At 36.0% G+C, this 27,873-nt stretch overlaps 12 protein-coding genes and 1 non-coding gene across 13 annotated transcripts; 7 read left to right on the top strand and 6 right to left on the bottom strand.

Annotated features, from left to right (window-relative positions):
* Positions 1-616: 616 nt before the first annotated feature.
* On the bottom strand, positions 617-1,624 carry SPOG_03585 (uncharacterized protein). Its single transcript, XM_013170000.1, has one exon. The coding sequence runs from the start codon at positions 1,517-1,519 to the stop codon at positions 890-892; it is 630 nt and encodes a 209-aa protein (XP_013025454.1). The 5' UTR covers positions 1,520-1,624; the 3' UTR covers positions 617-889.
* Positions 1,625-3,508: 1,884 nt separating this feature from the next.
* SPOG_03584 (nitric oxide dioxygenase) lies at positions 3,509-4,792 on the top strand (the record flags this gene model as incomplete). Its single annotated transcript, XM_013169999.1, has 2 exons — positions 3,509-4,346; positions 4,374-4,792. 2 exons carry the CDS (start codon positions 3,509-3,511, stop codon positions 4,790-4,792), a joined length of 1,257 nt encoding a protein of 418 aa, XP_013025453.1.
* A 2,449-nt stretch (positions 4,793-7,241) lies between these two features.
* Positions 7,242-11,538, top strand: SPOG_03583 (transcription factor). Its single transcript, XM_013169998.1, has 2 exons — positions 7,242-9,867; positions 9,912-11,538. Exons 1-2 carry the CDS (start codon positions 7,791-7,793, stop codon positions 10,619-10,621), a joined length of 2,787 nt encoding a protein of 928 aa, XP_013025452.1. The 5' UTR covers positions 7,242-7,790; the 3' UTR covers positions 10,622-11,538.
* Positions 10,921-11,540, bottom strand: SPOG_03582 (ATPase inhibitor). Its single transcript, XM_013169997.1, has one exon. The coding sequence runs from the start codon at positions 11,486-11,488 to the stop codon at positions 11,186-11,188; it is 303 nt and encodes a 100-aa protein (XP_013025451.1). The 5' UTR covers positions 11,489-11,540; the 3' UTR covers positions 10,921-11,185.
* Positions 11,541-12,739: 1,199 nt separating this feature from the next.
* On the bottom strand, positions 12,740-13,000 carry SPOG_03581 (uncharacterized protein; the record flags this gene model as incomplete). Its single annotated transcript, XM_013169996.1, has 2 exons — positions 12,740-12,919; positions 12,947-13,000. The coding sequence occupies 2 exons, from the start codon at positions 12,998-13,000 to the stop codon at positions 12,740-12,742; spliced, it is 234 nt and encodes a 77-aa protein (XP_013025450.1).
* A 358-nt stretch (positions 13,001-13,358) lies between these two features.
* SPOG_03580 (uncharacterized protein) lies at positions 13,359-14,510 on the top strand. The gene has a single exon (XM_013169995.1). It carries the CDS (start codon positions 13,607-13,609, stop codon positions 14,228-14,230), a length of 624 nt encoding a protein of 207 aa, XP_013025449.1. The 5' UTR covers positions 13,359-13,606; the 3' UTR covers positions 14,231-14,510.
* On the bottom strand, positions 14,341-17,274 carry SPOG_03579 (proline dehydrogenase). Its single transcript, XM_013169994.1, has one exon. The coding sequence runs from the start codon at positions 16,305-16,307 to the stop codon at positions 14,823-14,825; it is 1,485 nt and encodes a 494-aa protein (XP_013025448.1). The 5' UTR covers positions 16,308-17,274; the 3' UTR covers positions 14,341-14,822.
* A 199-nt stretch (positions 17,275-17,473) lies between these two features.
* SPOG_16366 lies at positions 17,474-17,552 on the top strand. The gene has a single exon. It is a non-coding gene; the product is annotated as a tRNA-Leu (tRNA).
* An 88-nt stretch (positions 17,553-17,640) lies between these two features.
* Positions 17,641-19,363, bottom strand: SPOG_05486 (uncharacterized protein). The gene has a single exon (XM_013170007.1). The coding sequence runs from the start codon at positions 18,153-18,155 to the stop codon at positions 17,730-17,732; it is 426 nt and encodes a 141-aa protein (XP_013025461.1). The 5' UTR covers positions 18,156-19,363; the 3' UTR covers positions 17,641-17,729.
* Positions 18,715-19,259, top strand: SPOG_03578 (uncharacterized protein; the record flags this gene model as incomplete). Its single annotated transcript, XM_013169993.1, has 2 exons — positions 18,715-18,803; positions 18,878-19,259. The coding sequence occupies 2 exons, from the start codon at positions 18,715-18,717 to the stop codon at positions 19,257-19,259; spliced, it is 471 nt and encodes a 156-aa protein (XP_013025447.1).
* Positions 19,364-19,860: 497 nt separating the features above from the next.
* Positions 19,861-20,595, top strand: SPOG_03577 (uncharacterized protein; the record flags this gene model as incomplete). Its single annotated transcript, XM_013169992.1, has 1 exon — positions 19,861-20,595. One exon carries the CDS (start codon positions 19,861-19,863, stop codon positions 20,593-20,595), a length of 735 nt encoding a protein of 244 aa, XP_013025446.1.
* Positions 20,596-20,654: 59 nt separating this feature from the next.
* Positions 20,655-25,715, bottom strand: SPOG_03576 (THADA protein). The gene has a single exon (XM_013169991.1). The coding sequence runs from the start codon at positions 25,375-25,377 to the stop codon at positions 20,866-20,868; it is 4,512 nt and encodes a 1,503-aa protein (XP_013025445.1). The 5' UTR covers positions 25,378-25,715; the 3' UTR covers positions 20,655-20,865.
* Positions 25,644-27,788, top strand: SPOG_03575 (ATP-dependent RNA helicase Dbp9). Its single transcript, XM_013169990.1, has one exon. It carries the CDS (start codon positions 25,901-25,903, stop codon positions 27,638-27,640), a length of 1,740 nt encoding a protein of 579 aa, XP_013025444.1. The 5' UTR covers positions 25,644-25,900; the 3' UTR covers positions 27,641-27,788.
* Positions 27,789-27,873: the final 85 nt, after the last annotated feature.

Below are 27,873 nucleotides of genomic sequence, written 5' to 3'. Positions count from 1 at the left end.
GAATTTCCAGCTGAAACCAGATTCTTTCAATTTTACTTATTACGATTGGAATTTTGGATGTGTTTAACAAGTAAATTGCTTTCGACTTTACCTTTAGTTCTCTTGAACTTCGCATTTAGTGGAACTGAGAATATTTACATTCAAAAAGGAAACAAAAAGCTTCCGTCGAATAAACTCATAGGAGAAAAAATCCGATAAAAGCTGAATCCGATGTCTTTTATACTCCCTGCATCAATATATGGAAGCTAACAGATTTTCATTTCCGGAAAATTCAATTGGTTCAAGTACAATACGTTGTTAATCAGCAGCTTTAGCTTTCGTATGTGTTGTGTAACATTGTACCATTTCTATAATTTATATTCTATCAGTTAGCAAATGGGCGAACAGTGTTTCTTTAATTTAGCTAACACTATTGATTGGAATCTTCTTATGTAAGTAGATTAAAAATATTTATCAGAAAATGTTATTGATAGTGCATTTCTAGTAAGAACTTGCATTTATGTGGTTTTCACTTGGATAGAATGAGTTGTCGCGAGAGTATTATTCTCATTAAGCTTGTCGCGAGATTACTAGTGGTATGGTTTTGCTTCTTTGTAAACTATTATTAGAGTATTTTCCTTGGATTAAAATTTAAATGCTCAACTGAAACACAACATCGCCCATGCTTTTGAGAAATCAACAAAAGGATTATGTACCATTACCACTGCGAACGACTACGAGTAAATAATTGGGGCTTCAGAGCAATCCTACTAGCTCAACTTCGTGAAGTGCAGAATATACCGATATCATTGGCTCACGACAAATGCAAATATTTGGCATTCAAAAGCAGTATGCTCAAAACAACAATACTTCTACGGATGTAATTCTTCAATACTCATAATCATAGATCCTAAGGGAATCCAGAAAACTGATAAGCTAAATCATAAGCACTCATTAAACCGACAACATCGCGGAGCCTTTCTTTCAATTTAATAGTTTCATTAGGGTTAAATCTTATTCCATACCCGTTTAAATAAGAAGTGCACTGATCTTTTGTTAACAGATCGATATCTTCAACTGATCTAATTTGAGGTAATTTTTCAGTAGGTTCCTCTCCATTTAAAAATGGTACGACGTCGATAGGAAACCCTAAGGATCTTCGTTGAACGTTTGCTATTCTGTCAATTCTTGCTTCCATCCGATCCATTTTCGTCTCCATTCGATCCATTCTGGTTTCCATTCGACCTATTCTGTTAAATAGTCCTGAAAATCCATTTTCATCATTCACCCACATCTGAAACCATCTTGGAGGTGTATCCTCAAGAGTACGCTCTCTTTGTCTGAATTGGGAAGCTACATTCAGAATCTGTTGCTTTTGGAGACGAACATTAACCTCATTTTCAATATTTCTTCCCTCATTCTCAATATTCCTTCCCTTGGCAGCAATTTCAAAGTCTTTTAAAAACCTCATAACATCCTCAGATGTTTCAGTCGTGGGCGGAGGAATATTGAATTCATTTACAAAAACTCTTGCATCCATCTTAAATTAGTATCCACTTATTTGTCACTATGCTAGAAAAAGGTTGGTAAAACTTGTAAGCTTAGGATAAACAGAATTTTGTAGTCGGATGAAAATAAATAGTAGATGTCTGCGCTTCTATCTGTCAGAGCAATCCTTAATAAAATTACAAACCATTTGGTAATGATTATACTATGGAGTATATGACTTACTTGTCACGGGAGAAATCTCACACGTTATGAGAATGTAAATCGAGTGGAAGTAATAAGTACAATTACAAAATTGTCTATTGGAATTGGACGTGTTAGTACTACGTAGAGTAATAGTAATATGTCCAGGGATCTGATTAACTAAATGAAAACGACTGTGTCAATCTTATTTAGCCTGATCAGTCAAATCTTCCGATCTAAAGATTTCGACTGTCGACACACATATATATATTATTCTGTATATTTGCCATTGTGACTGGCTTCTCTAATTAATAGCAATAATCACGAATTGTAAATTTTAATCGGAGTTTCTGCATTCAAAGAGAAATTTGCATTTTCAAATTTTTGTTTACTTATTATCAAGCACAATTCTTTAAGCTTATGAATATTAACTGATATTAGCTAATATTCCATTCTTATAACGGATTGTTATATTATGAATGCTAACGAGGGACCCAATTATGACATTAGTATCAATGTTAATAAACAAACAAACTGAGAAAACAGACGGAAAGTGTAACCAATCATCAAAGATTAGTTAAACCTTATTGTTTGTTTACTTACTAGTTTTAGATTACTATATAAACGCCGTTCTCCTCAGCCAAAATCTTCAGTTAGGAGGATTTTTGCTGGCAGAGCTAATAAACTTGTTCGATAACATATTCATTAGTATCACCAGAGACGTTACTAAAGATATATCACTCCAGATATTTAGTAACTTATTTTAGAGTAAATCAACTTGACATTTAAAGCAATTACAATTGTATTCCACTCACATTCTTATAACTATACGGAGTATTTTCCCGTGACAGCCGAGTATTAACAAATGCCATAAGACTAAAAGGATGCGAAAATACAAATAGTAAACAAAAGAAAAAGGTACGTTTTAGGGGTTAAGGCACCTAATTAATAAAGTGAAGCTATTGAATAAAGATCTCTTTGGCTACAAAAAGGGGTAATAAGTAATTGCAAATTAAATCTTACAATAAGTATGATATGAGGCGAAGTATACAAAATTGCAATATTTACTCTATATATAGTCAAGTACACTATACACGTTTTGAGAATTCCTGCAGCGTATAATTTTTAGGTTTGAATTCTAAAAATGTGCTAAAAAGCATTCCTTATGTATGCTTGATTTAAAATCCTTTAGTAGCTTTCTGTTTTAGAATTATTGCACCATTCCATAACTTAATCAGCTTCATTTGTTTAGCATTACTGATCAAGCCTGAATTTACAGAAAAAAAAGTTCAATGTAATGGATTTATCATTATCACCTATTTCTTATTAAAATAAAACCATTAGATGAGAATATTCTGGTATATAGTAAAAGCTTTTAGGGTAAAGCGGCATTCAGAAGATTGAAAGAGTCAGTTGGTTGTAATCGAGTAATTCTTCTGAATTTTTATTTTATGGTAATTATCACAACTCTGGCTAAGGTATTCTATTTTCTAATGATGAGTACGCGAGGTAAATAATAAGTAAGTACAGAATGATTTTGATACCACTCAGCTCATTCTCTTAATTAAGAATGTTACTATTTCGTCGGAATATATGAAAGGAGCTAAAACGGGACTTGTCTCGGAAGAGTTAGCGAGGATTAAACCTTCAAGCCCTCAAATAGGCGAACTGAAAAAATACGAAGTGGCAAGTAGTCACGAATGAACTGACTTTATTATAATTTAGCTTACTAAAATAGGATCATAATTTATCTCCTCAGGCAATTATCGCCACTTTGGTGAAAGTCTTAACCATTTATAAAGGACTTAGGTAGAGTACTTTTTAGGACTAATAAAGCGCAATGTCGGCTGTTCAGATTGGTCGGGACGGTATTAGTATTACTGCGACAAGCGACACCAGGCTTCCAGTGAATGAATATCATTTGAAAGAAATGAATGATTCGCAAAAGCAGTATATTCGTTCTTCTATCCCTATTCTTGAATCATCTGGGGTAAATATAACCCAGGCTTTTTATCAAAGAATGTTGGAGAATTATCCCGAGGTGCGTCCATACTTTAATAAAGCTCATCAGATATCTTTGTCTCAACCACGAATTTTAGCTTTCGCCCTGTTAAATTATGCTCGAAATATTGATGATCTTACTCCACTTTCAGAGTTCATTGATCAGATCATTGTCAAGCACATTGGTTTACAGATCAAAGCAGAGCATTATCCCATTGTTGGACAATGTTTACTAGCTACAATGCGGGAAATGCTTGGAGAGGATGTCGCTACTCCTGAATTTTTAGAAGCTTGGACTATAGCATATGGAAACTTAGCAAAAATTCTGATTGACGCTGAAAAGAACATTTACCAGAGCCAACCATGGAATGGCTTCGCTGAGTTTGAAGTCGTAGATCTTATTGACGAATCTTTCGATGTAAAATCTGTTTATATGGTTCCAAGAGATAAAACGTTCAAAATTGCTTCTGCTTACCCAGGACAGTATATTAGTATCTCATGGAAGATACCAGGGTTGCCGCATGAAACAATTAGAGAATATTCTTTATCAAAATACCCTGATACCAAAAAAAATCAGTACCGGATATCTGTACGTCGCGTCCATGAGGGAATTGTCTCTAATTATGTTCATGAGCATTTGAAAGTAGGTGATATCGTTGGAGTTAGTCCTCCAGCCGGTAAGTTCACATACAAAACGGTTGAAGGAAAGAGAAAGCCTCCAGTGCTCTGTTTTGCTGGTGGCATCGGAATAACACCTATTGTTCCTATCGTTGAAAATGCTTTGTTGGATGGAAGAACAGTTGTGTTTTGCTATTCTAATAGGAATTATTCCTCTCGCCCTTTTAAAAATTGGCTCTTACAACTCAAGGATCAATATAAAGAAAGATTCAAGTTGAAAGAATTTTTTTCAAAAGAAGCTTATCTCCGCAAAGAGGAGATTATAGACGAGTTAATGACACGTGTTTTACTTCGTGAAGACATTATGAAGCTGAATTCTGCTGAATGCGACATATATATGCTTGGACCGAATAGTTACATGCGATTTGTTAAGGAAGAACTAGTAAAGCTGGGTGTAGAACCGAAAAGAATTGCAACTGAGTTTTTTGGGCCATACTCTCCTTGATTGGCTGACATACGCGTCCTTTTTGGCAACCTAAGTCTAATTCCCATGGCAGATATGACCTCAACCGAGAGATTTAGAAAATTGATGAACTCCTGTTATAGTTCTTAACGAATTTAGTAATTTACAAGAAACAAAAAGCAGGAACATCTAGCTAATTTGATTTATAGAAAGAAAAATTATCAGAAATTTAAAAATGTTTGAGGACCTTTATGCTGACATCCCAATTATATGCATAGGACAACATGTGATTGCTTAATGAACTTTTACAGGATAAAAAACCTTCTTGAACATATGAAAGAAATTTATCTCTGAAAAGGCTATCATCTCAACATCAATTATGTTGTGGGTTACTTTTCTGTCGGGAATATTCAATGCACCAACTCTAATTCGGAAGGAAGAAAAATCAATAGTGAAATGATTTGTAATTTAGCTTTGTCCTTGGTCTCCACTGTTTCTTATTATTTTAGCATGTATCTAACAACCTAATGGTCATTTGCATTTATATTACTTTCACATCTGTGTACAGACTAAATAGCTTTGGCATTTGGGTAATATAACTGAAATGGTATGACTAATTAAGGATCATTATACGCCAAGGGAATCAGGAAGATAATTATTGTTGGATTTTTATCACATGAAAGCTATAATTAGGTGTATTCTGTTGCTACTTCAATCCATTTACTATTCGATAAGTCAAAAAGGACAGGATTTGATTATCGCTTAAATATTTAAATACTTATAGAGAAGAAAGCCGAAATCTGATGGATTGGGAGAATGACACCTTGGTACTAACAATTTTTTAAAATACTTCTTGGACCTCGATACGCTTTGAATGTTCTGCTTAAACAGATCATTTACGCATATTTATTAAATGACGTATTTTTAGATTTAATCCAGTATTCAAATTCGCTCGCTTGCTAACCTTTTGCAATCATTGTCCTAAAATTTTGGTATTTAAAGTATCCCTAAACAAAAATGACGTGCCAAATTCCGTTTCATTGCTGTACTTACCTTAGACTTGGTATATACCATTTAAGGGAGAGGTCTAGCTTATTATTTTCCGTTACTTCCCATCCCATTGCACCATACAATTTAAATTCAACCTTACAATAATTCACTTGACTATCTTTTGGAAGAAGATTTATGTTGGACTCGTTAGATTTGAGAGATGTTATAATGAATACGATGACAGTAATATAGTGTTGGGGAGGCTTGCATATGTTAGCATACTCACACTTATTAATGACTTTATTGAGATATGCCACGTCTGGATTTAAACGTAACCTAATTTATCAAGCATTCAAAAGAGAGGCTGATTATTCAGTTTCCTGTTTCCTCAAGATTAACCTCAAGATTAAACAAAAACTTGCAACTTCATAGTTCAATATCCAGGGATATTTAAAACTTTAATTTGATATATTTATTTATGTTAAAAAAAAAAGCGAGTGCGACTGAGCAAATATATATAGCATTGTGTGGGCGCTTCGTACTTTTATAAAGTTCACAGATCTCAGGTATATTGGTTACACTTGAGGCCTTTAATAAACATATAGCAGTTTATTAACATTAAAAAAATAAGAAAATACATTCTCTTCCTGAAATCTTCACATTTTTTCCTCAATGTGCCGTCATGATGGTTGTGAGTAGTTGCTGATATTTTTTACAAAATGGTACTTCAAATGCGCTGAAACAATTAAACCGGGGCTACTCAAATTATTGAGTTAAACCATGTCATTCTTGTGTTACTGAAAGAACAGAAAACACCATTAACTCATCATTATTATTTGAGAGAAAACCAATATTATGCTACAATAATAAATAGTCCGTAATATTTAAGCGGTTTGAATGTTATTGCTTCCCATGGTTTATTTCATGGTCACTTACGAAAGCTCCTTCTTGTTCAGAAAAATTCCAGTTAGAGTATTTTCATAGCAATTTGGATGCTTTGTTTTCATTAACTTTTATGTTTCCCTAACTTCAGATAATTGATATGATAGATGATAACAGCCTAGTGTATAAAACATCATGTTAATTGAACGAAAATAGTTCAGAATGGTTTATACTGTGCACATTCTTCATATTCTGAGAGCATGATAAACTCATTCATTGAAAAGCAACTATCAGCGCATTCGTTTAAAGTATAATCGTAAAAGTAAGACATAGTTTTATAGATAATTTCCGAAAATTTCTTTTTCAGAAATTATTCTAACTTGCCTCTTTTATAATAGAAAGCTTTTGTGATTCCTTTTAACTTTGATAACAGTGTCAGTAAACAGTTTCCTTTCACACTGGTGCATATGCCAGCTCAAAAAAACCAAGCATTCGTTAATTGTAAAAATAAAAATAAATAAATACGATAACGCAGTTTTGAGTAGAAGGTAATGTTCTCGCTATTGTAAATAACAAGGTGCACCGTAACTACAGATTACCTGAAACCTTTTGATTACCACCAAACTGTCACAAGCAAACAGTTTATTCTCTTCTATTTCAATTAGCTCGCTCGCCATACATCCTAATCTGTGAGTGGTATTTCAATTATATATAAAATAGACGTAAACTGTACGAGTACTGAATTTTGAAGTTTGGCTGAGCTGTCAAAAATATCTGTTTTGGGAGTTATATAAAAGGATTCGGAACTAATCATTTTGGGTTATTCACTTCTTTCAACTATTTATGCACTTTTTGCTTGTTTTCGATGAATATCAAAGTTTAGTTTTTTCCGATCCTACAAAGCAGATATCCCGCAGAATCTGAAGTTCTTTTATTGTTTTTCAGTGGGAACTTCCTCGTTTACTTCGTAACATTCTCCTTCCTCAAATACAGTTTCATTATTTTCGGTTTTGGTTTTCTAAAATCTTTGTTATTTGTTGTTTCGTATAGGTTTCTCTTTTTTGTTTTCTCAAATTTCTGGTGCTCTGTTTTTGTTATAGTTAAAAAGTTACTCAGTTTCAACGTTTTTCTAGTCTTTTTTTTTTGTTGTTTTTTTTTTTTCCAAAGCATGACAGAGTATATGGATACTGAGTCCTCGTCGACTTCCACCTCGAAAAATCAAAATTCCGCAGCTGCCTCTACAGATTCCCTTCATCCCAGAGAAACTTTGGATTATTATATTTATGATTATTTCGTAAAGCACAAGTTTCAAGAGACGGCTAAAGCCTTTTTACAGGAATCAGAGATACAACTTCCCTCTAATCGTGACCAAAATACAATGGAAGATTTCGTCCAAAACAATGGATATAACAATCAACAGAAAGAGTCTTTTCATTACGACCAAAATCTTTTCGATGCTGCAAACGGCAAGTCTGAACATCTTGATTCATTCAATATGAATATTCCATCCAATGCAAACCCAACTTCTGAATCCAAGAAAGATACAACTGCTGAAGCCAACGATTTTTCTATGCCTTTGCCCGCCCCGTCTGTTGCTATTGATATTCCTGAAGGATTTTTCGTCGAATGGTTTAATATTTTCTGGGACGTTTTCAGTGCTCGTGTTAGTCGAGTTAATAGCTCTTCCCACTTGTATGATCCTCATTTTAACAGGTCGGCATACAGAGGTCAAAATCACTCTTCTTCTACACCCATTCCCTCAAATGTACCTAATGTGCAATCATCTAGTGTTAACCCATTGAATTACGCTGCTACTGAATTGAAATCTTCTGAAAACAAGCCGTACGCACCTTTTACTTCAGCGTTTCCGAAATCAGATACAATGACCACAGGAAATAACCCGAAATCGTACGCTCTCCCTTCCCGAGCTGTCCCTTTTTCTGGTCCCCCTTCGAACATAAGCCTTGCTGATAGATCACAGAAATACGGATCTGCGCTACCTGCTGGTAATATACCTCCCTCTGTTATGCCTTACTCGTTAGGTGTACCTCCTTCCTCTGTTCCTCCCAATTATCCAAATACATCCATGCTATCAGCTAGTCCACCTCGATCTTTGGTCAATGATCCTAATAATCATACTTATGCTGTTGGCCCAGGTATGAACCCAAGCTCCTCCAGAAACGGATTTTATCCTCCTACACCCGCTCAAATCCATCAGCTTAAGTCTCAGCAAGAATACCTTCATCGTCAGAGCAAACAAATGTCAGAGCCAGCTGTAGATTTTAATCCGGCTACTTCCAAGGATTCTCAGGTACAGTCTAATGAGCAACCTGTCGTGAACCCTGCATCTAGTACGGTTCAAAAAAAAATACCCGATCCTAAAGCTTTATATAGTACTAACAAACCAAACTCTACCACAAGAAGCTCAGCGTCTCCCATAATTACTCAAGCATCTTCTGGAATGGGTGGTAATTCGTCTTTTTACCCATATCATAATAATATGAGAGAGGCCGCTTCAATGCCTACATTTAAACCTTCCCCGAATATGATGATACAACCTCGTTATCCTGCAAATTCTGAATTTGGGGTCAATGATATGCAGAAATATCGTCCCCGAAACAGTGTTGATGGTATGCCTCCCTATTTGCCACAAAATCCAGTTGATTTGAATGGTAAATATGGAATGAATCCAAATATGGCGAACCGACTTCCTTCACAGCAGGCTCATATGCCCAACTATTATAGGGGACAACTACCGATGTCAAGTCATCATCCTCAAATGTACGAATCGCCTACTGCTAATCAGGGTTCGGTAGAGTTTGCTAAAACAAGAGAACTTGCAATGAGAAGAGGGCAAACACCGAACATGTCTGTTCTTTCTAATGACATTACAATGTCTGGAGAAGCTAGCAATGTGAACCTCGGAAATCCTTTGACAGATTATCATATGCAGCTAATGTTATTGGAAGAGCAAAACAAAAAGAGATTAATGATGGCCCGAAAAGAAGGTGAAAGAGATTCTCTTTCACCGGAAACATACGAGCGCTATAACCGTGAGCTAAAAAATAGTCAAGTAAAGTCAACAACTGATGGAGCATCTCATCTTCATCCCAAACCAAGTGGAGGAATGAGTTCTCAAGTTAAAGGAACTGATGTGCCTACGACGGGATATATTCAACCGCACCAAAAACAACCGAGCCTTCCGGTCCAACATTCGTTTATGAACGTTCCACAAAATGAACATTGTAAGTATTTGAACTATTATGATTAAAATCTAACATTTGTTTAGCGAATATCATGATGTCTCAATATCTGAATCGTAGTAAGCAGCATGGAACAGCGGTAAATGCTCGAGATTCTAGAGATCCAAATATTGCAAAAAAGTTCCCCCAAGCTAATACAGTATCGATGAGTGAAAAAGATAGAATGGCTTTAGAAGTTTCCGAAAATTCAAATTCCTGGCTTACGCAAAATCGTGAAAATAACTCATCAGATACAAAAGAAATGTCGAAATATCAATCATCATTTACTCAGCCTTCCCAGCCAAAATTGCCTTCTAGTACTTCAGCATCTGGTCATCCAAACTCTGACTCGCAACACTTTCTTGAACCGGTGAAAGATAAACAAGGTATGCAAAAAGATACGGCACGACCTCCTGATATCGCATCAAATGGATATCCTTCAATGAATGATGCTGTTCAACAAATTTCGATGCCTTCAGCTGGAACTGAAGAAAATGTAGCAGTTTCTTCAGAGGAAGGAATCAATGCGAACAAAGACCTTCAGGACAACGGACGTATAGAAGAGAGTGCCTCTGGCAAGACTAATGCAGGAAAAGATGCTGGAGACGTTACTAAGGATGGGGTTTTTAATGAATCTACGGATAATACGTTTAATTATGCTTCAAAAAATGATTCCAATGCGGAATTGTTAAATGATTTTGACTTTGAAAGTTTTTTGAATGACGCTGGTGATGATTCTACGCAGGTTTACTACTGAAACCCATAGAAGAGTTTTAGTCCTAGTGAAAGCTGCAGGATTTATGTTACTTTAGGGGTTAAAGGTCATTGCTTTTGTTGCGAATGGCTATTGAAGTTCTTTTATGAATTTGTATAGTGTATATTATTTAATAGCAAATGTCTATCTTTCAAGAGACTCTTCGTTTTGAAAGTTTTACAGAATATGCTTTCGCAGGGATTATAGCTTTTATACAGTAAGTGGATTTGGTCAGTTTTCTACTATTTTATTTAAATCCAGGCGTTTCAGTTGTTCGTATAGTCCTTTTAAAGGACATGTGTCTGGATTATACGTCAGTTGAGGTTTTTGGGAAAAATGAGAATTTAATAATTTTTAGTTAGCTATGAAAGTAAACCTTATTTAAAGTAAGGATCTGCTTAATATAAGGGGAGGTGATGATCATGAGTATATCCTAGTTTATTTAGCCAAATCTCATAGTAACTTCTGTGATATTAGGGCTAAAACGCTGTATTCAAGAGAAGGGTTTGAATCAATAGCCATGAAAACACAGCAAATAAGGGCAATGAGAGATAAATACGTTATCCTCTATTTATCATCCTTGGGTAGTTTGGAGTCTACTTGGGACTCCAATTTATCAAGGTCTTCGCGGTGGGATTTCAATTGCTCTTTTAATTTTCTGAGTTGTTCAACTTCAATTTCATGAATAAATTGGTTCTCCTTAGCCTTTCCTCGTCTAGCAATAGATCCTTCCCTAGCAGAACTAGCGTTGCTTAAAGTGGGATCTGTGGAGTCGCCGTCACTATTGTCGCTGGCCATGGATCTTACTCCTAGAATTTTCCTCTGAGAGAGATGAGGAACAAATGAACGACGAAGAACAAGTCTGTACATATTACAATTTGAATTAGTTGGCTATAGGAAATAAGTGAGATGGGGGAAAGTTGAGTTGCCTTAGGAGCGGGTTGCTATGTAAACGATGTAATACGTAAGCAAATCCTACTTTACTATGATATTCTCCTTTAATATCATATGTTTTTCGCAGAGTAAAATAGGAAACGACAAAGATGCAAGGAATTTCTTTTATATTTCATTGAATGTGCATTTAAGAAAGCATACTGAGTTACGACCCTTTCGAAGTTTTTATATAAAAACTTCGACTTCCACTTCTGATGTAAGTCTCATGCATAAAAGCTTTGAAGTAAAACTGACAATAAACATAGTTCTTTCGTTGATAAGAACTTGATGAAACTTTTTCATTTTACAGGGCAGGATGGCTTTCATAATCTCTTAGTGGGAATCCATTGTGTACACAACGAAGGATATATGCAACATATAGTGAATTTATAGGTTAATGGAGAACTCGATAGTTTTCATCATAGATGGAAATGTCTTCCATAGCATCGCCGTTGATCCTTGAAATACTTTCTGGTTTTTCAAATTCCAATACAGTAATGTTTTGATCTTATGTGCTTACAATAAATGTCAATTCACTTGAAAGTAACAATTCAATTAGAGTTAAAAATTACGAAAACTTACATGTTTCTGTTCATTATTTATGCAAAACTAGCACCATATGAAAAAGAGTAAAAAGCTGTTAAGGGGTCCTTGAAAGAGAAGGAGAAGAACGATGCTTTCGTTTCAGCTTTGTACTTATTTTTCTTTTCCGGATCCTTCCATGTTATGTTATTATACAACTTTCGGAGTTTTTCTAATTTTTAATTTACCAACCGACAACCTATAAATTATTTTTATACGAAGCTCAGCATTCTTCGGTGTCACGATTGTAATTTTTACGGGTTATGAGAATAAATGTCGAGTGGAATAATATCTACGATTGTAGGAATGTATACTTCAATTGGACTCTGGTTGATACTGCGTATATAGACGCTAATAATGTCCAGGGATCTGGTTGACTAAACTGAAAGTGTTTCGATAATCTTATTTAGACAAACCAGTCGAACCTTCCAATCTGGAGATGCTGGCTGTAGACTGATGAGTATATGTAGATTTTCTGGTATAATCAGCATAGTGCTCGTTAGTGTACCTCATTTTAACTTCAACACAATATAAACCTGCTGGACAATGTCGTACCAATAGACTAATCTGTACAAGGAGTTTTAACCCTTCAGAAATCGTTAATTACTATCGGTTTGTCTGACTATACATGATCAATCGGTATTGACCATACTCTGGTAGTTTATGAAATTTTTTCTGGTCTTGTGCACAATGCCAAAGAGGGAGAGATACCTGTAGAGGATGTGAACGTTTACTTGGGAGAATACCATGGCAGCCATACCGACGGTTATGATACCTAGCTACCAACTAAATTTTCTTTTGCACATCGCTTACCCCTGATCCATTTGCCTGCTGCGTTCGAGTTTGACCCGGAGGAGTCACCTTCATCCTAATAGTTTTCTCTGTATGAACAGGACAGGCAGTATTAAAGACAACTCAATTCTGGCGCTAACAAGGCAAAGGGCAACCCATATTATTAGTAACATAACTGTTCTAATAGGAATAGTAAGGGTTATGAGTGTTCATTGCCGCAAGGGCCTAGAGACGAGGACTATGGCACAGCGTGTCATCCCATCAGTAATGGTAATTATTGTGGATATTGAAGGCGGAGTGCACCTCACAACCCCGGACTCTCAAATGTAAGCGGACGTGACGATTTATACTTCCGAATAAAGTTGATGTAATAAAAAATAAGTTTATTTAAATATCATCGTTAAAGGGTAGTTAATAAAGTACATCAATTCGGAAAGAGGCGTTAAATCGCCTTAAGTGTACATTGGGAAAGTGCAGTGGTTGAATCATAACTACAAAAGTGCTCAAAAGACTTAGGACATAAATTTGCGAAAAAGCAAAGTACATCATCGAGTTTTGAAATCTTTATAACTTTTCTTACATTATAACCAGGTTATTGCGCTTAGGAAGAAAACTAAGCATTAAATTTTAACAACTTCGTTAGAGAAAAAAAAGGACCTTCGATTGAATCACGTTCAAAAAATGTCTGTACAAAAGGTAGAAGTAAAAGATTATAAGAAGGTTGCTGCTGTTTTAGCCGAAGCATTTTATAACGATCCAGTTCATTTGTACTTTGCTGGACCTCCAAATGGGGAACAGTACGAGAGGCTGCTACAAGATTGCTTTGAGTACATTGCTTATGCCTGTTTAATGCGCGGTCATGTCTTCCAGGTTGATGACTTTTCAGGCGTCGCTTTATGGGCTGGTCCAGGTGAAAGAATTGATGATTGGTATACCGTTTTGAGAAGTGGTTTATGGAGATTATTTTACAAACTGGGTGCCGAAAATCGCCATCGTTTCTTCAATGAATTGATTCCGTTACACAACAGAGTAATGCCAGAAGCCATGAAAGATCGAATCGATAATTTTTGGTACCTTATGTTTGTTGGTGTAAAAGCAAACAGCCGAGGAAAGGGATACCTTCGAAAACTCCTTAAACCAATATTAGACATTGCCGATCAAAGAAATCTTCCTTGTTATCTTGAATCTACTCATCCTAATAATCGCCCCAGGTATGAGCATTTTGGCTTTCGCGTCGTGCAAACTGTTCAATTAAAACAAGACTCTGATATCATTCCGATCGACGTTATGGTTCGAGAGCCATAGCTCTTTGGATTCAGAACAGGCGAGTAGTAAATTGAAAAATCCCAATCTTTTGCTACTGCAAACTGAGCTCTGTTTTCTGTCATTATCTCTTAAATTATATGAAAAAATACTTTACTTTACTTTATTAAGGGTTTCTTTTTTGGTAAATCCACAATTTATTGTCTTTCCTCTGTCTAAGCAATTGGACAATGAGTATGATTGTTAACATATTTATCCATGATCCGGATGTACTATATTCTGTTCACTTTATCGTAACGAATTTTCTATTTCATTATTGGTGAATTTGCTAAACCATGTAATAATGCGTTTTAGGTAAAATATCTTCACAGTACCATTCATGTCAGAACAATATGTATCTCAAATCATCTAATAAACAAAGGGAAATATTCATTTTAAGGAAATAACTAAGTGTAGTAAAAAGAAGGGAGATATGTAAAATTTAGATATACTTCGTTACATGTTTCTTATGTCGAACAGAAGATACATACCTCTGTCAGTTTCAAGAAATCAAACTGCCATATTTTTAAGAAAAAACTTATAGGGATCTCTTGGAAAATAGAATGGTAATAAGGGGTAGTTATCATAGAAGCAATTAAATATGTAAGCGTCTTCTCAACTCTTGACGGTAATAAGCTCTTTCTTCTGTCGAACGCCCTAGGGCATCAATGTTTTCACGGGCACGTCGAACCAAATAAGGAAGAACATGATAAATTGGTCCCCAAGAGACATACTTGGCTATGTGAAATTCAGGGACTTCACTTCTTGGATAAGCTGCAAGTGCATAAGTAATATCATCCGACATACCCAACAACTGAGCCAAATACAAAGATGTTTTGCTTGTATCAATTTTCTTTCTTTCTAAAAGGTCCAACACTTTGCAAATAGAAGATTTGTTGTGGGTAGCAACCATAATACCCCATTTACCTTTGCGGGATTTAGAAGGGAGCTGAGAAGCCACGCTAGTTCCAGGAGCTGCTCTGGAAGCGGCTAAGAACAAAGAATCCATTGCACCATTAAAATCTCGATCTGTATCCTCTTTTGTGTCATGAATCAAATGACGGGGCTCTGAGTTTATATAGGCGCCTCGGACAATTTTTGCACCCATCAGCCAATCTTCGAGAGCACAATGTCTCATATGCTCATTCAAGATTCCTCTGGTCTTTTTCAAATAAAGTTGATAAGTGTTGTGTACGATAGCTTCCTGCTTATTGTATTTTCTCATCAAATCTAAAGAAATTGAATGGATGGTATCTTGAAAGTAAGTTTGTTCGGCATCCATGAATAAAAGGACACCTTTTTGTTGGGCAAATTCGCACACTTTCTCAGAAAAGGACCAGAAGCGCTGAAGCTCTTCTTTTTCATATGGAGATAGCAAAGGGCTGCCATTCAAAATTTGGGAAAAACTAGCTGCAGGTTGGTTGGATGTATTATTTAGAATAGCGTTGAACCGGAATAAAACTAAGGGGTTAATGAATGGCGTTAACTTGATCGCACAAGAAGAGTTTTCAACCTTAGAAGCCAAGTCGATACTTAACAAATAAGAGTCGAAAGCTTCTTGAGCAATATCATGCATCTTTTGTTGAACCGTTACATTAGGGGCCTTGATCTCTTCAGGCACAGAATTGGCCGTGGAAACAAATTGACGAGGATCAATGTCGCTTGGGAGATCAATCTCTCGAGAAGAATTGAGACAAGGAGATATCCCAGAAGCTTGAAGAGATTGCATGCTTTGGATGAGTGCAGTCGGAGTTTCACCTCCACAGAAATGACGATAGAAAGTACGACGGCAAAAAGGGGCATAGAGGAAAGAAAGATGGAGAGTATCACACAAAGACATTGCAGCTATGGAGGTCTTTACCAGCCAAGCTCGAGAGCAAATCTCATAAATAAAAAATCCGCGAGCAACATCGCCGAACGAACGGTGACTCAATTCCTTGGAAAAGCCTTTCTGAAAGAATGAAGCTTCTGATTCGTTCGTCAAACCCATGCTATTCAAAGAGACGGCTGCACCAGCGCCGATACCCAAAAGGAGCTTGCCATTGCGAAGAAGTCCTGAACGCAAACGAAAGAAATGCATTTCCTCTGTTTAAAAAAGGAAATATAAAATAGGAATAAAAACAAAGAGAAGCCAAAAGACTGGAGAAAACAGATAATCTCTTGTTGTTTAGCAGAGATTAACAAAATACAAGAGTAAGAGGCAAGATCTCTTTTTTGTTGTAGAATTATTTCTTTTTCTCTATCTTCCCGTTCTGTATTTTCAAATGTCTTTGTTGAAGACAACAAAGGAGAATAGGAATCACTATTACAAAGAAAAGTGTTATATTATTTTTAAGAGGTATTATTCTTAAAAAGCAATGGTTCGTTTTTTATGCCAAATAGAGCAAGACGTATAGTAATGGTAGCAGTCGATGCAAGGAAAATTCGTACGCAATTGCCTTGAAACTCTGTATACCGCACAAGAACTGACTCTAAATATGTCTAGTTCTAGTTCCTATGATCAAAAAAGAGCAATGATTAAAACAAAATCAAAAAGAACATAAAAAAATATAAACAATAACAAAATGAAGCTCAACCGTGGACTCTTGTACATTATTTATACCTTTTTCTTTCTTTACGGGAATATTGATCCCCTATAGATTGATAGATACTATCAGTGAAGGATGGTCATTATCAGTTAATAATGATTTGTAGAATCCTCTTTCTTAAAATACCGTTATAGATCGAACAGGACGTTAAAATTAGAGTTCAGTAGACGAGAGTACTATTTTCCATATTATATTGTTGTAAGGAAAGTTTTTAAGCAACGCTTCTGTTTTGGGGTATGGATTATTGATGGAATGAAGAGATTCAGCTTTGGTTTGTCATTTCATCTTTGTGTTGCTGTTGTTGTTTTGTTCTGTGGGTTAACGTAGTGAAAAGATCCAAATAGCGATTATCTGGACGCAAGATAAGCCGCTACGTAAAACATGATCAAGATAGAGCTGACTCTAAAAGAAGGTGTAAATTGTTGGTAATAGTCGACATGATGTTTTGAAAGGTTCGCCGTGAAATGGAAATGAATAAAAATATAAAAAAAATGTAAAAAAAGGAAGATCTTCTTCTTTAGCAACAAAACTAGAAATCGTTATAATAATACGCGTTCTTTCATCCTTGGAACCATACATACAGTAGATTGCACTAGCAGAGCATGATTAAAGCAGTTACTAGTTCAGTAATTGTTTAGTCGTTCCGCTATCAACGACTGGAAGGGTGTCCGAGTGGTTATGGAGCTAGTTTAAGGCACTAGTGCGAAAGCTCGTGGGTTCGAGTCCCACCCCTTTCATTACCTTTTTTACCTTTAGGTTTTTGGAACCTAAAGATCAAGCAGATCTGAGAAAGGTCCTCAATCTGCCTAGTGGGAAACCTTGAAAAATTCAAGTCTGTTTACGTTTCACTTTTGGTTACTCTCAGAATCATAATTATTTGGGTTACTTGGGTTACTAAAAGGATCCTTGAAAGTCTAAAAACAAAAAAAATAAAATAAAAATAAAATAAAGAAATGAAGACTAGTAGCAAGGTTATCAAGTGGGCCAATCCAAAAAACAGCATGGATGAGTGATTGTAGAATGAGTAGAACATTGCCACAAAACTTGGAATACATCGTAGTATCTAGATGCTCCTTGTCCATTCTCCTAGTCTTGACAAAGTTTCGGAGGGTCTTTTCGTCTGAGTCTGAATCTGAATCTGAATTTATTAAGTAGCTAGTTTCTATTAGGATTATAGCGCAAGACACGAAGATACGGTTGTCTTTGCTATATCCTTTCAAACAAACCCGTGTACCCATGGCATGTCCATGATGCTTGCCAATTGTATACAAACGGCAAGGGTGATAAAGAAAGGTACTTTGGTAAGTTTTGGCTTGTCTCATCGATGCGCCCAAGTCCATAAAAAAGCTTCAACAACCAAATGATCCAGAGTCCTGTGCTAAGAAAGAGATAACCCATGTGTATTCAGTATTATGAAAATTAGCATAATGTATTGGTTATTGAGCAACTTGCATACTAAACAGACCATTTCCAAGTCCTCGCAAAAATCAAGACTTATGCTTTAATAAAATAATTTATATACTGTCATCGAAGTATTTAGCATGCATGTTCTGCTCTGTAACGTATTTATGAACGTTCATAGAACAAGTAGCTTTCAAACGAATAGCGTTCAGCCAAAAATAATTATTCTTTAAAACGTATTGAAAGAAACAATCTGCACTGATTTTGTTGAGGATACTTATTACCAATGACGCTTGAAACTGCAAACAACCATTTTACTAATTGTTTCTATTCTTCTTATATTCAGCGCTTATTTAAATCGTCAACATAAATCCCTGATCGGATTTCTTAAGTATACTGTTTTCATCCTTGGTGTTTGCCTTGGCTAGCACACGCAGATGTTTCTTTGCTGTACTCTTTCTGCGATGATATTACATACAACTTCAATTTCCTGTAATAATGAAAGAATTGAGTGAAAGTCAGCTAAATCACCTTAGAGATTACTTGGATGAACAGTTACTAAATGTTTCTCAAAACTTTCAAAAAAAGTAGGATCTTGTAAACGCAAGAAAGGCTCTTTTGAGCAAACGTTCGATTGAATCGTAACTAATCAAATTCGCAGATTTCATCCTGGGGGCTTTCAATCACTTGATGAATTAATTCGTGATCTCGAGCCATACTTTCAAGTGCTGGATGCTATGCCTATGCAAAGAGACTCATTCTTGGCTGTCAACGCTATTCTACGAGGGTTGGACTTTTTTATTGATGCGATTGTTGCTTTTCCACCGGCACCTGAACCAATGTTTCGAGCATTGTCGGTTTTAGATGGCTTGAGTCTCAAACTCGTTCAGCATGGAAAACTCTCCACAACAGATGCAATCCGGTTAAAAAGCCTTTTGGAAAATTGTCGTATGGTGGTAATTTCCAAACTTAGTGAGGTCCAAGGCTATGAACTTGAATGCTCTTCTGTTTTCGAAAGAACACTAAATGATATTGACTTTTAAGGGTCATGAATGTATGACAATATGTCTCGTGGACTTGTCTTCTAACGAAAGGAACCAAACTACCGATATTTCTCCAAATAAATTCTATTTTAATTACCTTCTTTTAATTCATGCACATATTGCCAATGGAATCTTTATGTACATGGTGCATATTTCACCAGAGAACAAGCCGACATTTTCTTCATTTTTTTCCCGCAAAACGCTTCAAGAATTTAAATTAGGCTCTTGAGCCCTTTTTCTCCGAAATTTACCATTTAAATCTGTATGAGACCCTTTATTTTTATTCTATTTTTGCAATTCATGCAATTTTTTGTTTACATACCATGTTACCTAACGCTTATTGTTACTTAGGGCAGTAATTGCTTATCGTCATCATAGTTTAGTTTCTGTTCCTAAACAGACCGCCAAAGTCAAGTCCAATTGCAGATTTATTCATTTTCTATATTTTATTGAAAAGTTCATACTTTTTGCCATTTTTTTTTTTAAAAAAAACAGTTTATTTGAAGATAACTTAACCTGTTTGTTTACATTAGAGGGAATACACCTAAAATAATTTTGGTTATATCTATAATCAAGTAAGCGTTCTGCTTGCGAAAGCTCTATGAACATATTCATTCCAAAGGCACGGCGACCAACCTTCGAACTTCATTTGAAAATCCAAGATTTGGCAAATATTCCTTTGGTCACTGGGCTAGTCTTTATAAAATGGAATGTAGATGGCATTCATGCTCGTGATTGCAGCGGACAAACTAATGGAGAACCTGTTTTGGAACATAAAGTGGTTTGGGATTACGACGCAACGACAATAGTCCGATTTGTCGTAGACAATACTAATACCCTTCGAGAACGATTTTTAGATTTTCATATTCTCAGTGAATCTTACAGCAATTCTGGAGCAACGAGGCTAGGTGTTTTGAAAATAAATTTAGCGGAATATGTCGGGGTCGGGTTAGATTCTCGAAAATATTTACTTGCTGACAGTAAAATAAATGCTACTCTTCGTATTGGCATTGGATTGAAACAACTATCAGGCACTGAAAACTTTCATGTTGCTAAAAAGCTTGGAAAACCTCAAGTGTTTAGCGGTTTGACTGGTTTATTGACAGAAGGAAAAGAAATAAAACGCAGGGATGATGAAGCAGCTATTGCTCCTGGTCTTGCCTCAAACTGGGCTGAGAAAATGCTTACTTCTATTAAGGATTTTAATCAAAAGTCTAGTATGTTTCATATGCATACGAGAAATAACAAATACGACACCAAACAAATCGTTGATGACATTTTTTTTTGGTGGATCTGGCTGGGCCGAAAGGCCTGTATTATCGGAAATTCCGGATGATACAACTGATCCTAATTTGATTGCTTTGGAAATTCGTCAAAAAAGCTGGGTATTACCAAGTGAAAAAGAAAAAGGTAAACCTTTTCACTAGACTAAATATTAAGATAAGTGTAATCTATTCCTTATTTATTATTTATTATTAGGCACAAAATCTATTTATTATTTTATTAACCCCAAAATCCGTTCTTGAAGAGTATAAGATGCATGTATCTAAAGCAATCAAGTAATTTTCTATCTTGTAACCTATTTTTCATGACCATTGTTAAATCATTAACAAAAATCTGGATGAGCGTCTATCTTTCTCATCAGTTCATGCACGCCGTCTAAAGATACATGTACATGCTTCGCTACCTGAATGATTCTAAAAATCACATACCATACATTAGGGTCTGAAGTACAACCCAGTGCACCATCAACCTGCACGTTGGAAAAGCAGTATTTGATAGCATTAATCCCATCTTCAACCCATTCTTTAAGTTCTTCGCTTGATGACGAAGCAAAATACAAGAGATCTTGTAACTTTTGATAGTCTGAATAGTATAAATTCTGACGTTCAGTTTCAAAGAGTGCCGAATCACGTTTTAAAATGCTTTCCAGTTGTTCAGAAGCCTTTTCTGAGCCGTTATGGATCATAAGTCGCTTGTTTACACAAGCTTGGAATTCTGCTAAACCCCCGAAAACTTCTTTGGTTGATTGTTTCCACATACTCCAAACTTCGTTTATGCAGAGATCCGATACTTGTAAAACTTCACAAGCGTATGCTGCAGCGTCTTGTCTAATTTCATCATCATCATCATTCAAAAGATCTCCCAGTATTAAAGGTAATTTACAAATTCCTTCGAATTTAATTTCATTCAGGCTGCTGGGAAAACTAATCCCAAAATGAACCAACGAACTTAAAGCTGCCTTTCTAGTAGAGAATGCCATGTATTCATTTGTAAAGTTGAGAAGAATATCAATCCAACTTTCATAGTAACTCATAAACTCATTACTGCCCTCCAAGAACAACTGTTTAAGGTATGAACCCAAGAATATCAAAAGACTCTCACGTACTGGCAAGCTTTCGTTTGACTGCACGACTGCGATCATATTGGTACAATCCAACATCATAGATTTATAATTTCTCGCCTCTAAAATATCTGAAAGTAAAGCAAGGGCGGGTGCACGAAGCTGACTCCACTGTTGTTCTATAGATAAGTCCACCAAAGCTCGCATTATTTCGGGATTATTGACAATAACCTTTTTCCTCGGATGATCCAATATGTGCTCTAATGTAGCGATTTGTACTTCGTAAAACTCGTATCTGAGCAATTTTGAGACGAGAAATCCACTTGAGTGGGTATCGCTGTGTACGGAAAATTCTTTCAAATTTTGTAAGAAAATTTCCGCAGCCGTTTGATGATGAATAGGCAATCCAATAAAATTATACCCATGAACAGGCCATGATTTCTTTTCAAAAAGGATACGCTTGCAATAATCCATTGTCATCCTTCGCAATTGCTGTAATCTTTTAGCGTTCTTATCAGTATGTAGCATAAAGTAATTTTGAAGGATTTCCAAAAAAAGCTTTTTTATATAGAAGCTTCGCTTATTGGAAGTAATTTCGGAGAAACAGCTCAGCAAAGTTAAGGATACCTTGTCATAAAAAAGGCTTTTCGAATCTCCTACGAGGTTTAAAAAAAGACCAGCTAACATCGCTCGGACAGTCAATAGACGACCATGTAGCTCGTTTTGTGTTAAAACCTCAACGTTTTTTAATTGATTAACAACAAACTCCGTCAAGCGTGAGCTATCAATCATGCAAGTTAATGATAATGCCGCAATCTCTCGGACCTTACAGATCTTGCTAGCCGTACACTGGAGTAGCAGAGGTTCAAACTCAGCTACTCCTTCCCAATCCTCCTCGTTTGGATAAGTGTAAGCAAACTGTAAGCGAGAAAACAAGTTTAAGATTGGATATAGACCGGTGCTCGCTTGATTGCTAGAGTGTAAAGTATTGACACTATTTTGTAGCTCGTTTAGCAAATATGGCCTTAAGGAAGGAAACTTGCTAAAAAAAGTTTTAGTCGAAAGCCCTTTGGTATTTCCAAGATTAACAGCTCCCTTAGGACGTTTATTGCCAAATGCTCTATTCATTAATGCCGTAAAGAGCATTACACTACAATTCCTAATGGGCCATAATTCATGAGAGAACCCTTCAATAGCTAATGCAATAGCTGGTTCCAAATATTCCAATGACACAGATGAAAGCCTATGTTCCGTAAAAATTGTTTTAAGGGTGTTCATCGCATGAACTTGTGGAAGTTCAAACTTTCCAGCATTTGAGTCAGCTATATCAATTTTTTCTTTAGCCAAACTAATCAATGTCAAAATAGTCTCAGATAACAAAGCTTTGTTTCTATCTTTACCAGCTACTAAAATGCCTGTAATAGAAAAGGGAATACCGCCACTTCTGCGGGTAATAAATGACGACTTTTCTTGAACGACGTCTATGTTTTTCTGCAACCAAGGAATCGGCATTTGACATAACTTTTCATCTTTTTTAGCAAAGAGGAATGAACAAAAGCTGACGAAGGAAGGATAGACACTAGTGAAGGCTCCTCGATGTCTAATCTCCCATAGCCAACTCATCATCAAGAACCCATAATGATCCAAATTAGACAAATTGAATACGTCTGGGTAAAAAGAACTGCATTTTATAAGTATCGTAGATAATAGAAATGATATTTCCTTAATACTTCTCCAGGAATAACTTAGTATCAATTGAGCCGGCGTATCCTCTAAATTTTCGGTTACACCACTATCATCTTGACCTTTTGGTAAATTCCCTTCAGGGGAATCATCACAAAGAATATCTTTAACAAGTAACCATACTGATTCTGACAACAACAATACCTCAATGATTAAATTCTTCCATTCAGTATCATCTGTCTTTAAGAAATTTGAAATTGAAGAAGTTGAAAATGTATAGGACAACTGAATCAAGTATCCTTGAATCGGATAACTAATTGCCGCTTGAAGTAATGACTTTCTAGCAGCTTTAACATTTCTCTGTAAAATATCTAAAATTCTTCTTAAGCTTTTGTAGGTACTTCCAGGCTGCAATTTTTCCATGAAATGATTGCAAAGACATATTGTCTTTGCACCACCTTCACACTCATGAACCCTGACCGAGTTGAGCAAGTAAAGACCGTGATTAAACAAGAAGCTTAACTCTTCTAAAGTGTTATAACCAGGCAAACCCTTATAGGATAGTAAAATATTCAAACTAAGATCACGGATAGTATCATAGGGATCGATTAATCGATCAATCAGAATTCGGGTTAATTCCTTGTTTAAAATATTAATTTGAAATGGAAAAGTATGCTGCCTTTCTTTCAACATTGATTCCTCTACCAACTCGTCTAATCCCAAAGTCACCAATGTTTCAAGAAAACCAAGAGAGGAAAGTACTTGCTGATAATTACTAGTGGGATGTAAATATCCAATACAGATGGAAATAAAGTACTCCAAAAATTTCTGAGACCTTTCAATAATCTTAGCATCATCAGGTATGGAAGAACTGCGCTTGTATCTAATGTTCCTTTGGAGAGCATGACAAGATGCTCGGATCCTTACGAAAAAGTCATGCATTGATTTTAACAGAATTTGCCTGGTATCGGAATCTGCTATTCCAAACGCGAATTGGATCCTTGATTCTATGCAATCAAATTCTTCAGCGGTCAAAGGCATGGATATATTAGGACAAAGAGCAATTAAATTGAAACAAGCAAGCTGTATTCTAACATCTTTATGCAATATGAGGTTACGGAGGAAAGAATGCTTATTGTTTAGATCGAGATGCTGAATAAGCTTTCCATCCTTTGCTATCTTCAAAGCGAACAAACAGGCAGCATCTTTGGCGTCCTTTGAAACGTCGGGGTAGTTCTGTAAAGAAGATAGAAATTTCGGAGTAATATTAGGAGAAACACTTAATAATGATGGGATTAAAAAGGAAGACATTCCACTTTGAGTCTGGCGATTGTCTCCATAAAACTCAGCAAGAATTTCAGGACACCACAAATTCATCCATTCATTCTCTGCAACTTCTTTGTTTTCGTATTTTTCACATAAAGTTTGGTAATACAAGTTTAATACAGTAAATACCGTAGTAGATATAGCCTGCGCATAACTGTAATCCTTTAAATATTTAAATGAACGTGACAAGAAGTCAGGTTGAAAGGAAAAAACAGCTTCCGCTCCCGTATATTTGACAAGGATTTGAATAGCAGTACACACAACTTTTGCATGTCTGTCCCAAATTAGAGATTGCTGTAAAAGTTGGAGTAAAGCGTTTTTCTTTAGCTCTTCGTTTGGACAAGCAAGCAAATAAAGTTGCAATGTTTTAGAGAATAAGTCTTTTACAGCTAATTGAACGCCTGTGACTCCAGGAATAGATGTCCGTGTTGATGGCAAGTTAAGAAGGGTTGACCAAAATGAGGGTTCTATCGACTCCCAAACAGTTTTTTTAAATAAATCGTCTTCTTTGCAGGCGTTAAAAATTCTCCGCAGCCAAACACTTGTAGCATCAAAACATGCAAGTTGAGTAGGACCATCGAGCGTAGGATGCAGTAAGGAGTGTTTTAAAAATTGATAAGACCGAAGGAAAAGGCCATCTTGCTCTGTCCAGGAGTTCGACTGAGTTTTAATGAAAAACTCCCTACACTCACGAAATACTGAGGATTCGAACTGCAAATGCGAGTAATCGCCTTCAAAAATAGATAAAACACTTTTTTCTTCCATAGAATGAATCTTATATTTTAAGTAAAGTTGGCGTCCTATTCAAGATGAACTTCAAACGTGAAGTCTCATCAAAATTTTGCTTTCTTGTATGAAAAGCAAGAAGAGAGCTTATGACTAGCAACACTGCTTAAGGATTTTTTTTTTAATAAACAAGAAAAAAAAACTAGTATGATTTTATTTTATTAGACCCAAAAGCAATCAATTGGACGACCCCAGCAGTGGTGGATGCGGACTGAAGTTGAGAATGGCAGTCCATGAAGCGCGCGCCAAGAACCATCCCAAGCACGATTAGAAAAATAACCATTTGGTTACCAATCTTTAACTGAATCTCATTTTCATCCAGTTCTAAGAAGATTATGCTAAAATAAAAAGTACTTTAAATTTCAGAAAAGCTAGTATTCGGTAAAAATAGAGGGTACAGATTTTTTCTCTTTTTTTTTTTTGAGACTTATAGCAGAAGGAAGCCGTTTAATTATATTAAAATATTAAGTTTTTATCGAAATATTCGGAAAAAACTATACAAATGTCGCAAGATTTTTCACAGTTTAATTTGGATCCTAGAATCCAACGTGCGATTCAAAAATGTGGTTTCAAGGAACCCACGCAAGTACAAAAGAAGGGAATTCCATTGGCCTTGGATGGAAAAGATTTGCTTGTTCAAGCTAAGACTGGTTCTGGTAAGACTGCTGCATATTTAATTCCAATACTAGAACTTTTGTTGAAGCAGAAGCTGTTGGATGAGAAAGATCGTGGGATTTTTACGTTAATTCTTGTTCCTACGAGAGAACTCGCTCAACAGGTTTTTAAAGTTTTGGAGAAGCTGACTCTTTATTGTGGTAAACACATAAAATTTGTGAATATTGCTACAAATGCTGCTGACTCGGTACAACGTCCTCTACTCCTTGATTTTCCTGATATTGTAATCTCCACGCCAAGCCGTTCTGTTGTTCATTTTTCCTCAGGAGCTCTTTCGCTCGACAAGATAAAGTTTCTTGTTATCGATGAGGCAGATTTGATTCTCTCTTTTGGATATCAGGATGATATGTCCACTTTAAGCAAAGCACTTCCACGCGGGGTACAGACACTATTAATGTCTGCCACTCTTTCTGAAAGCGTTAGTTCGTTACGGCAGTTAGTTTGTCGTGATCCAGTTGTTTTAAGACTTGAAGATAAAGAAGCAGGGGGACAGCTAACACAATATGCTGTAAAAACATCCGAACAAGACAAATTTTTGCTTGCATATATTTTGATGAAATTAAGACTTATCAAAGGAAAAATCTTGGTTTTCGTAAACGAAATTAATCGTTGTTATCGTCTTAAGCTTTACCTTGAGCAGTTCGGTATGAAAAGTTTGGTTTTGAACTCTGAATTGCCAATAAATTCAAGAATGCATATCGTTGATCAATACAATAAGGGTCTATACCAAATCATTATCGCAACCGACGAAAGCGATAAAGTAGCTGAAATCGACGAAGAAAAAGAAGAACAGCAGGAAACAACTGACGGAGCTAATGAGAAAGAGGACTCAAAAATGGAGGAAGACTCACAGAATAATCAAGATTCTGGACAAGACGCCAAAAAAACCAAAACAAAGAAAAAGAAAGCTGTAAAAAAGGATCGTGAGTATGGTGTTGTTCGTGGTCTGGACTTTGAAAATGTCTCTTGTGTTCTCAATTTTGATATGCCCACAAGCACCAAAGCTTACATTCATCGTGTAGGAAGAACTGCAAGAGCAGGAAAACCAGGAACGGCTATGTCTTTCTTTGTTCCTAAGTCAGAGGTTGGAAAGCATAAGCCTACAACTCTGGTTACTTGCAAGAAAGACGAATCCGTATTGAGGCGATTGAACAAAAAAGGCATTGAGCTCAAGCCTTATACTTTTGATAAAAAACAAACTGATGCATTTCGATACCGTATGGAAGATGCTCTTCGATCAGTGACTTCCGTAGCTGTGCAAACAGCCCGTACTGCTGAATTGCGTCAGGAAATGCTAGCTTCTGAAAAATTGAAATCATACTTCGCGGAAAATCCTGATGAATTATTGACCTTGACTCACGATACGGCAGCAAGCGTTCGTTTAGCCCGCACTCAAAGGCATTTACGACACGTTCCAGAATATCTTTTGCCAAAGGGGCTTCAAGCTGTTAACAAAGACGTTGGGTTCGTCCCATATAAAAAGCAAAATAACCGTCGGGCTGCTAAGAAAAAGAAGAACGCAAAACATCGTCATGATCCTTTGCGCTCGATGAGAAGGGTTAAATAAAATATTTATGTAAAGGACGAAAGGCTCGTCATTTTTTTGTTATTTCCTTTCTTCATTTTATTTTGATCAATTAATAGGGTCATGCGGATATGGGTCTTAGGAATTGATCCTTTAGGATTGTTTAATATTTAAAATTGTTTTGGAAGCATTTATAATGTAATGAAAACCACTTGTAACAGTAAGAATGATCATACTATTATTGAGGTCAAAGATAAGTAGTAACAAACAATGAT

Source organism: Schizosaccharomyces cryophilus (assembly GCF_000004155.1).
Source record: "Schizosaccharomyces cryophilus OY26 unplaced genomic scaffold supercont4.7, whole genome shotgun sequence".
Classification (NCBI taxonomy): Eukaryota; Fungi; Ascomycota; class Schizosaccharomycetes; order Schizosaccharomycetales; family Schizosaccharomycetaceae; genus Schizosaccharomyces; species Schizosaccharomyces cryophilus.
This window is presented reverse-complemented; position numbering and strand designations above follow the sequence as displayed.